Below are 12,309 nucleotides of genomic sequence, written 5' to 3' on the forward strand. Positions count from 1 at the left end.
CGAAGTTAGGGGCTCCTCTCGATGGTGAGAATGGAAATCTGTTTTTCCTAAGTATAATCTTGAAAATCTTTCTTTTTGCTCCCCCAGCTTATTAAGTGTTTCTTAAATATGTACTATGGAGCAGGTTCATAATTTTGAAAATATTTTTTTTTTCCAGTTTACTAAGTGTCGGTGAAACGTGCAGCAGGCAGCAGGGCCTCTGCTGAAGGGCGCGGCCTTAGTCTGGGGAGGACATGAGCCCGTCACATCAGTGGTACCATGTCGAGTCTGTAGAAGTCAGGAGACCGAGATTCTGGCTTTGAATTTTTTTACTATTCAAAAAAATCAAAATGAATTTTGGCTCTCAATATTGTAGCACCATTTTTACTCTGATGGAGAGTGGGGAAAAAAGATGAGATCTTATATTTTATCTAAAGCTAAATTCTATCTGTCTTACATTTCTTATTTATGAATTTTAAGACTTTTAAAAACAATGATAATAGTTCTCAAACAATTGGGCACTTGTGTGAATTACCTAAATATTCACCCGCCCCCCAAAAAACAAAACACCCAAAAATGTGGTACAAACCTGTGCTGTCTAAACTGTAAATCCCAGAACTACTATGATATAGCTCCGGAACAAAATTTCTATAAAGTTGTAATAATATACTGGGGCCACAGAGGGATACCCTCCCCCATCCAGCATTATGGGACACAGATGTAATTCGAGCAGGAACAGAATTTTTTGCTCCTTTTCCTGTGAGCACTTTCAGAAGATCTGATATAAATGTTAATCAGAAATGAATGTGCTTATATTTTAGACTAAATAAGGCATGTACCACCTAAGAACTAGCAAGCTGGTATGATGACTCCTGGCACCATGTGAGTTTTTTCCTTTCAGCCAGACAGAACCTCACTGCTTTGATTTTTTTTTGCTCTTCATGTTACTACTATAAATTGCTTCCAAGTGAGAAAAGCACATTGATGCCTTCTAACTGCTCTTCCACCTCACTCAGCTCAGGTGAGAGATTTATGGCTTCTTCTCCTTGCTGTTTCCTCTAAGTTGACATAGCATATACATGATGCCAGTGCCTGGTCTCACATCAAAAACGGAACTCGAGAAAAGCTGGAGCAGTCAGTGAACAGTAGCTATATGTTCCTTTTAACTTTGGGATGGTCATGCCCAGAGATGCTCACAGGACTATGGTTTCAGACAGGACTTAAAAGTGAACGCACTCCAACCGCCTCTCCACCTACTTACTACACGGCACTTCCCCCCTACCCCTCCCAAGTGGAACTGAAAAAACTAACGGAGGAAAAGCAAATATACACAGTTCATACTTGAGACAGAACAATGAGATCTGGCATTTATTTTGGTTGTTGTCATTAGTGATGACCTTGTAATACACCAAGTTCAAGTCCACACGTAAACTTACCTACAGGACTCTCTGAGCACCACCACTGATCTATTATGGTTTTTACAGAAGACAGGTAAAAACCAAAAGCAAGCAAAATAGAATATGCAGTCGCTGTCTTCTGGGTAATTCAAAATGAAAAGAATCTATAATTTCTAACTTGAAAAATATTAATTTCCCAGTCAGTACAAATCCCTATCAGTGGTATTCAGGAGATAGTCCTGTGTTGAGGAATATAGTTTGTCCTTTTCTTAAGAAATGCATGTATAGAAAGATGCACAATTATCTTAATGGAATTTTATTTTGTAAATAAAGCAGCCTAAGAGCTGCTACATACAGAAAAAATATTTATCTGCCATACATACAACTTCCATACTTTCACAGAGGTCTGCTAGTCTTACTGAGAGTATGTTTTCAGTTAAGGGCAGACTGTCTGCCCCTTTTATAGTTTTTATGAGAGAATCTTGGTTAATACACAAGCGGACTGAGATAATTTCCCAAAATGACAAAAGGTGACAGTGTTATAATCTTTTGTAGTTCAGAGCGCTCGCATGGTGCCCTAATTTACTTTTATGACCTTGTTGAGACGTCAGGTGGGACAGCTGTACATTATTTCCATTTGATAGGTCAAGAAATCAAAGTTCAGACAGGTGCTTGTGGTTGGAAGCTACTCTGTCAAGAAGCCCCAAAGTCAAGTCCTGCTTCTAGTCCTATGTCCTCTCCACTATGTTATGCTACTTCTCTGAAGACTACATTTTGAGAAATGTAAAATAATTGAGATATAATAGAGGCCAGGTAACATGCAATTTGATTTAGTGATTACCTGTCATGTAGTGCATTTCCTGGTTTAAGATTTCTTAAAACACAGGTACTTAAAACAGTTGGCCTCAAGCAGTCTTTTTGCTAATGCCCCCAAGCAGCCACTTTCCTCCCGCCGAGATGTTCTGAGGACCTTCTTACCTCTGCTCCCGAGTACGTGTCCGTTTGGAGGATGAGCTCATCCACGTCAACGTCCTCGCTGATCGGCATAGAGTGAAACTGCAGGTGGAATACTTCCCTTCTTGTTGCTGCATCTGGTAACGGCACATAGATGATTCTGTCGATTCTCCCAGGCCTCATCAGAGCCTGGAAAGAAGACGAGGCAGCGCGGGTTAGCCAGGCTGGGAACTGACACTGCACGTGAATGGTGCCCAAGGCAAGCGGGCGTCCAGGACCTCTGGTCTCACCCATTGTGAGCCACAGTTAGTAAACACAACACGTACTTGAGACTCTGCAAGCTATTGCAAAGATTCAAACTGATAAATAATGTTCAGAGTACTTCTGAGAGTAGAAAAGTGGTATTTCTGAGAGGCTTTTTGCTCCTCAGCAATGATCAGGTCAGTTAAACATATTCTCTTTCAGGAGAATGCAAATATAACTTCCATTCGTCATATCAAAAGATATTTTTTTTGTAACTTCCTGCAGTAACTCTTAAAATATGGGTTATGCTGTGTTAGAGAGCCCTCAAAATAGCACAGCTCTGATAAAAGAATACTTCTAGCACTGAATGTAGTCAAATCAGCTTTTCTCATATTGCATCGGAGGCTACTGCCTAAATTATCTTAGAGCTAATGAATTCATCTATTTAGAAACATTTTGGGAGCGTTCATTACATAAAACAGGCACTGCTCTTGGAACTAGGAAATAGCATGAATGAGATAGACAAGTGTAAAATTGACTGTGGTGATGGTTACACATGTCCGTGAATATACTAAAAACCAGTGAACTGTATATTTGAAATGAGTAAATTTTATGGTATGTAATAATAGTATCTCAATTAAGCTATTAAAACAGCTACAGGTCTGCAGTGTGTGTGTGTGCGTGTGTGTGTGTGTGTGTGTGTGTGTGTGTGTGTGTGTGTGTGTGTGTGGCTGCTGAGGGGATGGGCAGCTTTTGGTTGGGGTACGAAAGAAAGGTTCTCTAAGGAGGTAACTGATGCAGATTCCCAAAGAAGTCAGCCACAAAGATCTAGGGGAAGAGCATTCAAGGTAAAGGGAACATCAAGTGCAAAGGTAAGAATGACCGGTAGATTCCAGGGAAAGAAAAAAGCCCAATGTGGTAGAAACAGTGAGTAAAGGAAAACAGGCAGGAAATGAGGTCAGAGAGAAAGATCATAAGGCCTTAGAAGATGTGCTAAAGATTCTGGATTGTATCCTACTTGTAATGAGAAGCTATTGGAAGGTTTTAAGTAGGTAAGTGAAATGGAAAGATTTACATTAAAAGGTGACTCTTGTGGGACAAAATCAAAAGGTCTAACATACGTGAAATCAGAGTCCCTGAAGGAGAGAGGACGGGGCAGAAAAAAATATCTTAGGAAAAAGAGTCAAAACTTTCCCTAAATTGGCAAACAAACATAAATTTCCTAATCAAGAAGCTCAGTGAATCTCAAACAAAATAAATAAAAATAAAACCACACCTGGACATTTCATAATCAAACTGCTGAAAACCAAAGAAAATCATAAAAGCTGCCAGGTTGAATACAGGAAACAATGGTTTGAATCAGTAATGATTCTCAATCAAAACAATGGAGGGCAAACACCAGTATGACATCTTCAAAGTGCTGAAAGAATAAAAACGTCATCCTAGAATTTTATTCCCAGTGAAAATATCCTTCAATAATGAAGAAAAAAAATTAAGTCATTTTCAGATGAAAGAAAACCACGAAAATTTGTTTCCAGCAGACCTGCACTACAGAAAATGCTAAAGGAAGTTCTTCAGGTTGAAGGCAAATAACGTACGATGGAAAATGGAATTTTTAGGAACAAATCAAGGGCACTGTAAGTGAGACATCCCCCAAAACGCAGACTACGTCACCTCCAAAAACTTACTCTCATTGCTGGCATAATCACAAATGGCAGTGCTTGAACATTTAAGACACTCACTCATAAGTAGTGAAAAACGGCGCATTTCTATATGTGTACTTTTAAAGTGAAGTGTCCAGAAAGAAGGTGTGAAAGAAGTAAATACAGAAACTAAGGAAGGCAGGAACTCAGGCGTGAACACCTATGAAAAAAACAAAAGCAAAACAACAAACAACAACAACAAAAAAACAGGACCCTAAAAATATAGTTGGGACCATACATAAAACACTACAGAAAAATGCAAACATCAAAACCTCATATGGTGGCTCAGTGAGGACAAGTTCTTAGGGAACCGGCACAAACAAATGAAGATATTCTGTCAGCAATAGATTGTCCTCTGTCTCTGACCCAAGAGTCTCATGTCTGTTGCCAGCCTCCATGAAACTGTGGCAGTCTAGCTGATTAGCTTTCAAATAGGGTAAACTTTTTTAAAAAAAATTTTACCTGATCATGTTCCTATTTAGAATTCCAAACAGATTGTTAGAACTCATGGGGTCAATACCATTATATCTCATACCAGTGCTTCAAAAAATACTCCAGTAAATGTTCACAGATATGAAAAAAGGGTTTTCTTGTTAAATAAGTTTGGGAAATACTGGGTAGAAACGAAATTAAACAGGTTTCCATATGCAGGAATTTTTGGAAACTTTACTAATGGATATTAATAACCTCCAAGAGAGGGCTGCAGTAGTATATAGAAATTCTACCCTAAATTCCCAAATTCTAATCATGGAACATCTCAAAAGTTAATATTCCATTTTCACTTTGGAAAATGCTGTTATATACTTTTTGCACATGTCACAATACTTAGAACATGGTGGGTATCTACCACATATCTATCAATATCTATTAATTCTTAAGTTATGTACAACTTAGCAAACAAAGAGTAATTAACAATTACATAGTAAATATATTTCCTTTGTTCAAAAATAAATGCTTTAATTATTTGCAGGCTATTGCCTACCTAACATTATTCATTAGAAATGATGCATGATTAATTTCCTTAAAATGCACTTTATCATAGAACTCAAAATTGTATTTCAATCATGGGGATCACTTTCTCCCTCACCTAAAACAAATACAGGATTCAGGAAATTAGGACGATTCCAGTAAATATATATTTTCAAATTATTAAAAATATCATCTAAGACAAATAACTAATATTTATATAGCTCTTAAGAATCTATAAAGCACTTCTCACATACTGTATTTCACTTAATATTCCTCCAAATCCCATGAAGTACATATTGTCATACCCTCATTAAGAAAATGAGGCTTAAGATCACGCAATAAATGGCAGAAACTGTGCTGAAATCAGGTCTCTGAATTTTGAATCAGTCCTTTTTTACTTTACTATCCTGTCAGTACAATATGACAGTAGCAATGGACAAATGAAAAAATTCTTGTTCTGAAATATGACACAGGTAACAAAATAAATTTCAATAATTCTTTCATCAAAAAATTATTACACATCTACTATGTGCTAGACCCTGTTTTAGCTGTTGGGGAAATAGCTGTGAATAGCTTGGTTTCATTTTTTTAGTTGGAGTTATCCTTTTCACCCTTCTGGGAAAAGTCCTATTCCCAGCTATTTTAAACTTTCCTTTCTAATAGCAGCAGAGGCCAGATCTAAGTCAGTGGAACGACGCTCGGCGTGTGTCTGTGCTCCCCCCAAGTGCAGCTGTGCCCGGGCAGGGACGACCGAGCACTTGAAGGATGACAGCGTCGTCTGGGCCAACAGCCAGCGAGGCCCTTTTGAGCCTCATCTTGTCAGCGAAACTGAGCTTAAAAACCAGTGGGAAAGAGCTTTCCTTCCTGTAGGATCCTGAATGAGTTAACACCCTTCCTAGAATTTCTTTAAAAATACTGTTGTAAGGTATTAGAGTGGAAGAATATATTCTGAATGGCAGCATGTTCTGTTATTTTAAAATCACCATAAGACACTTCTCAATGAAAACACCAGCCAAGGCTTCCTCGCAATCTGAACCCTCTGTCCTCAAGGTCATAGATATTGTAGCCTCCACATTAAAACTCTATTTTTAAAGAAGCCACAGGGCACACTTCCTTTCCAAGAGAACTTACTGAAAACCTTGACAAGTCTCTACACCTCTACCAGCCTCAGTTTCCTCAGGTGTGGAAATAAAGGTGGTTGTTTAATTGCAAAGGCCTATGAGAATCTGACAAGGATTCTCCTCAAAACACAGATAAGAAAACATCCCCACACAATTTTATAAGGAATTCCATGGAGCTCACCTGACATCTGCTTGTGCACGCCAAACCGGGAATTACGGCATTAGGTGACCTTTCAAACGTGACTTCCAGCCTCAGTTCAGGGGTTCCAATACAGTATCTTACACCTAACGAAAGGCCCCAGCTTCTATGACATGGTCATTACTGAAAATGTGTTATTACTATTGTAGTGCTTACACTAATTAATTAAACTAATACTATTAGCTTTTCTTCTTCTGACCATTACAAAAAGGACTCAAAAGCATTTCTGGTATTTCAAATTAGGGATTCTTACTGATAAACCTTATATTGCAGCTACAGGGCTGCCGTTTCTTGTTTAAAGATTCTGAATTCAATACTTGTAACTTCATATTCTATCAATGTTCAAATCTAATTTAATTAGCATAGAAGTACTTGTTCAGACCAAAGTATTAAAATAGATGCTGAAAAATCAGGTCGCACGGCTGTCATTCATCTAAAATGATCAACAAGGGTGTGTGTGTGTGCTCAGGGAGTGCCTTCCTCTGGAGAGAAAAGCAGCACTGCGCCTTCACGTTTTACTCTAATAAAAACATATCAACAGAACATGATTCACGAAGAAAACAGTTCCAGAAACTGGGGAAGAGAGGTGAATCCTTGGGAATAGCTCTGATTTATTTTAAAGAAACCTTGAACTTATTCTAGGCATCTCTCTCTCCTCAAAATTCAACTGATTAACAGGTGTGGTTAATGGTACCTCTTATATCTCTCTTGACACTTGCATTTCTACTCCATTTTCTTTATTACACATTTGTGTTTCTTTACCGTCTTCCTCAACAGAGTGTAGGTGTATATAACGGCAGGTAGATATTGTTTTACTCAATATGGTAAAGTCAGCAATGGCACAGACAAGGTACTCAATAAATATTTACTCAGTGAAGTCAAGCCAACACAATCTCTTATCTAGAATATCGTATCTGCCGTGCTAGCTGTTTTTCTGCCCGCAGTTTTTACCTCTTCCTTCTTCTCTCTGAATCTATTGAGTTGTCAGAAAAGTCATGACACATTTTTGCAATGAAAAACATAGAAAAAATACATCATGGCTTTTCTGACAACCCAATACATCACTACTAAAGTGATCATTCTAACTATACAGTAACTTCCTACTTTCCAACCACTTAACGGCACCTCGAAGGAAAAAGTCAAACTCAAGCTATCATATTTTGGGCCTCCATGATTTTGGTACAATTCTTCCACCTCCATAATTTGGGTGTAACTTCTGCCTCATCTGCAGCTACTTCCCCTTCTGCATGCTATGCTGCACGTGCACCTAAGCAATCAGTAAGCCAAACTCACCAGGCTGCCTTCTGCCTTCCTGATCCCACACATACGAGGTGTGATCGAACAATTTGGTGAATGTATAAATAAAAAAGACTTATTACAGTAAAAGACACGTTGCCATTTATCCCCCTCAAAGTGCTCCCCCTCGCTTCGAACACACTTATCCTATCGTTCTTGCTACTTTCTGAAGCAGTTCTTTCATGAGTGTCTTTACTTCATCCTCCATCATGACAAGGCTCCATGTCACACATCACTTCTGGTACGGCAATTTCTGTCAAATAAAAACATTACGGAGTGTTCTCATCCATCTTATTCACCGGATCTGGAACCTTGCGATTTCTGGCTCTTCCCTAAAGTCAAAATGATTCAGGACATGGAGGCAGCCATGACAGCAGAACTAAAGACACTCACGAAAGAGGACTTCCAGAACTGCTTCAGAAAGTGTCAAGAATGACAGGGTAAGTGTGTTCAAAACAAGGTGGGGGGGTATTTTGAGGAGGATTAATGGCAATGTGTCTTTTACTGTAATAAATTTTTAAAATTTAAACATTCCCCATATTTTTTGATCATACCTCGTACCTCTTTCTGCTTAGAATGACATTTTATCTCCTTAGCTATAAGGTAAGCTTCAGCTTAAAAGTCTTCTCTCTTATATAACCCTCTATGACTCTTTCAAGTATATAATTTGGAATCCGGCACATAGGTTAAAAATGAGAGAAAAAGAATCAGCCTAATGGGTTACAATTTAACTGGGTTAAAATTCTAGCTCCACCATTTATTAGCTGAGCTTCTGGACAAATCATTTAAACCTCTTGGTACTTTAAAACCCTAACAGTCATAGTATTTACTCAGAGGCTGACTAGGCCTTGAATGCTATTATCTATATAAAGTGCTTAGCACAGTGCTTGGCACCTGGCACGCATGCTTCACTTTAGTTGCTATTATCACTATTACTGTTCCTGTATATGTATCCCCAGAACGTGACTGAGCTCCTTGATTAGAGGAAATGCTAGTTATCTTTGGGTCCTAACACCTGGCTCGTGGTAGACATTAATGTTCCTTGAATGAACGAAAGAATGAATGTTTAAAAACCATGAGGTTAGAATAATGATAGAAAGTCAGGTTAAAATAATGGTAGAAAGTCAGGTTAAACCATGAGGTTGGAATAATGGTAGAAAGTCAGGTTAAACCATGAGGTTGGAATAATGGTAGAAAGTCAGGTTAAAATAACAGATTCTTGATTTGATTTATATTTCTAAATCTCAGTGTTTAAAAAGGATTGCTATTTAACAACTCTCTGCTTGCCTCTTCCTCTCCTTGCTTCTTTTCATAGCCTCTGAAATGCTCAATTCATAGCCCTTTCATAAGAAAAAGGAGAACTTACAGAAACATGCTGCTCTCTTCAACATAAATCTGATAAAGGAATCAGCAAAACAGGCCCTAGAATACATGCCTGTATTTATTAAATCTTTTCATGTTGTTGATCCACATTACTCAGCCTAGAGATGGACATAGCTGACTTCTGGAAATTTTTGTATCTTTAACTTTAGCTGCTATCTTTTAAAATATTTATTTATTTCCAGCTTTATTGAGGAATAATTGACAAATATAATTGTATATAAAGTGTACAACATGATGATTTGATACATATGTACATTGTGAAATGATTATCAAGGTCAATGTAATTAACATGTCTGTGACCTCACATAGTTAAGTCTTTTCTTTCAAATTAAATTTATTGGGGTGACATTGGTTAGTAAAATTATATAGGTTTCAAGTGCACAATTCTATAATACATTGTCTATATTTGGCATTGTGTGTTCAATATCCAGAGTCAATTCTCCTTCCATGAAATAAGTCAGACAAAAAAAGTTGAGAACCATATGATTTCACACATGTGGGATATAAAGCTGAAAGCAACAAATAAACAAGACAAACAAAGAAACCAAAAACTCACGGACACAGTGCCCTTTTTTGTATGTGGTGAGACCACTTGAGAGCTACTCTCAGCAAATTTCAAGTACATAACGCCATATTATTAACTAGACACATTATGTTGAACATTAAATCCTCAAAACTTACTCATCTTATAACTGAAAGTTTTACCCTTTGACCAACATGTCCCCATTTCTCCTTCCCCTGAGCCCCTAGCAACCACCATTTCCTGTTCTGTTTCTATGAAATTGGCCTCCAATTTTATTTATTTTTAAGATTCCAACTGATACCATATAGTATTTGATTTTCTCTGCCTGGTTTATTTCACGTTAGCTGCTATCTTTTAAGGCTTAAAATTCTCAATGTTTCAGAAATACAATTTCATATCTTTTATGCAATTTAGTGGTATCTAAAAGTTTAATTAGACTGAGGAAGAATAGTTTTAGAGACCAATAAAAAAAGCAATATTTAGTAAAAACCACGTAAATCCTTGCAAGGAACACTTCATTATATTACTTGGTCAACTTTTGGGGAAATGAGAAAGAATGTAAACTGTACTTAAGCTGGAGGATTATCTGCTGAACATATCAGGAAACAGATTTTATATAAATTTTAAATAATAAAATCATTTAAAAGTAACTAGAAAACACCAACTGAGCAACTTCTCTTGTGCAAAGCACTGTTAGCAACACAAAGGAGCACGTGGCTTGGTCCTTGTCTTTAAGAATGCAACACATTACAAGTGATAAAAGCCAACATAAAAACAGTTAAAACGCAGCAAGTTTTAATCAACAGGCTAAGACAGTAGTAGAAAAAAATGACAAACATATTATTGCCACATTAAGAATTTAAGGATGAGGCGAGAATCAAACCGCAATTTGGTAGATGCTGTAATGTTAAAAGCCAATCATTTAATGAGATAAAACCAGCGATGTTTACCTAATCATTTCATAAAACATTTTTAGGAAGGCAGAAATAGTTCAGAGAGGAAGGTGTCAGAGATCAAGATAAATCACACGTAAGCAACAGGCTCTGTTAAACCAAGGAAACCACTTGTTATAATTCTTCTCTTATAGCTTTTAGCTTAGTAAACCTTTCATAGGAAATCATTTGAGATCTTTTAATTTTATAGTATAACTGAGTAAGTAGTAATGAGACTACGCACCTCATCCTGTAATAAGTAACCCTTTGGAGATGGGTATATTTGAGGCCATGGAGACTATGGGGAAAAGAAACAGTTTGTAAAATGCCAAGGAAGTGAGAATTTTATTTTACCTGTATTTTTTAAAAGACATAAAATCATTATTGGTGCAGTAGGTAATTGCCTAATCTAAAAATTATGTTATGATTAACTGGTTCAGAAAATGAAAAGAGAATTTCCAAGAGTCAAGATTAACTGATGTAAGGTGAAACTACGGAAATGAGGAATTTCAAATGTCCTTAAATGGCAAGTAGGGGGTTTACCAGGTTGAGAAGATGGGCACAGGCAGAGTGAGCACTGGGGTGACAATGTACCAGCCGTCCCTGGGTGGCAAGGGTTTACGTGGTCACACTGCCAGGCGCCTTCCCCGCGGGGCACGGGGACGGACCACAGCTGTGCTTGGAGCACCACGGGCTCTAGGAGTCCGACAGCAACTTTTTTCTGGTTAGTATCCCATGTGTGACAGGTCATGGAAAAGGTTGGGGAGCACCGGTGGAAGGTTCCTGAAACACGGGGATATGGAGGTAGATGATGTAAACAAACAAACAACCCCACAGGTACAGTTATTTTACACATCGTGGGTACCGCCACGCACTGGGGTCTTTATCTCACAGTCCCTAGGAAATTGTGAAAGGCTGTTAACCAGGCAAAGGTCAGGCCCGGTTTTCTGTTTGAAAGTGAACAATTCTGGCAGCACAGGAATGAAGAGTAACTTCCGGTGAGAAAGTTAAGACAATCTTGAGGTCTTTAATTAGAACACGAATAATAACAGTGGCAGTGAACCTGAAAAGGATGACTGGAGAGAGATCTTTGAAGTAGACCTGCCCAGATTCTCAACTTGTTGGACATTTCCCCTCTTGACAATGCCTCTCCATTGTGCAAAGGAGAATGAAGATAAAGCAGGTTTCCGTCAGACAGATTTGTATTTGGATTCTGCAAAGAGAACAATACTTGCCAAATTAAAATCTAGATCTTATCATATGCCATGACTTCATTTTTCAACTGCTGGAAATGCTTTTTAAACAACATTTCCATTCACATTCCAGCCAATGAAGATACTCAGTTACTCCAAGAGTGGAGGGGTGTTTGGGGCTCCATTTGAGTCACACAGCAGCCCTATTCCGGAAACATCGCCGAGTACCTCCTGTGTGCCAGGCCAGGATTAGGTGCTGGGGTTACCGTGTTCTTGGCCCTTTGAAAAATAATTCTTTTAAAAAGGATTTCTGTATGACAACATCTGAGCATGTGTTTGTATTAAGACAAACCAATCAATCAGTCTGTCGGCTGTCTCCTTGGGGCTGGCTCGGCTCTGTAACAGCCTGGGGCGCTG

At 38.2% G+C, this 12,309-nt stretch overlaps 1 protein-coding gene across 3 annotated transcripts in view; it reads right to left on the reverse strand.

Annotated features, from left to right (window-relative positions):
• Positions 1 to 12,309, reverse strand: part of AFG2A (AAA ATPase AFG2A) — a 241,054-nt gene that overhangs the window by 46,662 nt on the left and 182,083 nt on the right. For all 3 annotated transcript variants that reach the window (XM_019666169.1, XM_019666093.1, XM_019666239.1), the window contains one exon: positions 2,355 to 2,519. In XM_019666169.1, coding sequence (XP_019521714.1) covers positions 2,355 to 2,519 — 165 coding nt within the window. The remainder of the gene's footprint in view (positions 1 to 2,354; positions 2,520 to 12,309) is intronic.

Source organism: Hipposideros armiger, unplaced genomic scaffold (assembly GCF_001890085.2).
Source record: "Hipposideros armiger isolate ML-2016 unplaced genomic scaffold, ASM189008v1 scaffold_1, whole genome shotgun sequence".
NCBI classification, from domain to species: Eukaryota; Metazoa; Chordata; class Mammalia; order Chiroptera; family Hipposideridae; genus Hipposideros; species Hipposideros armiger.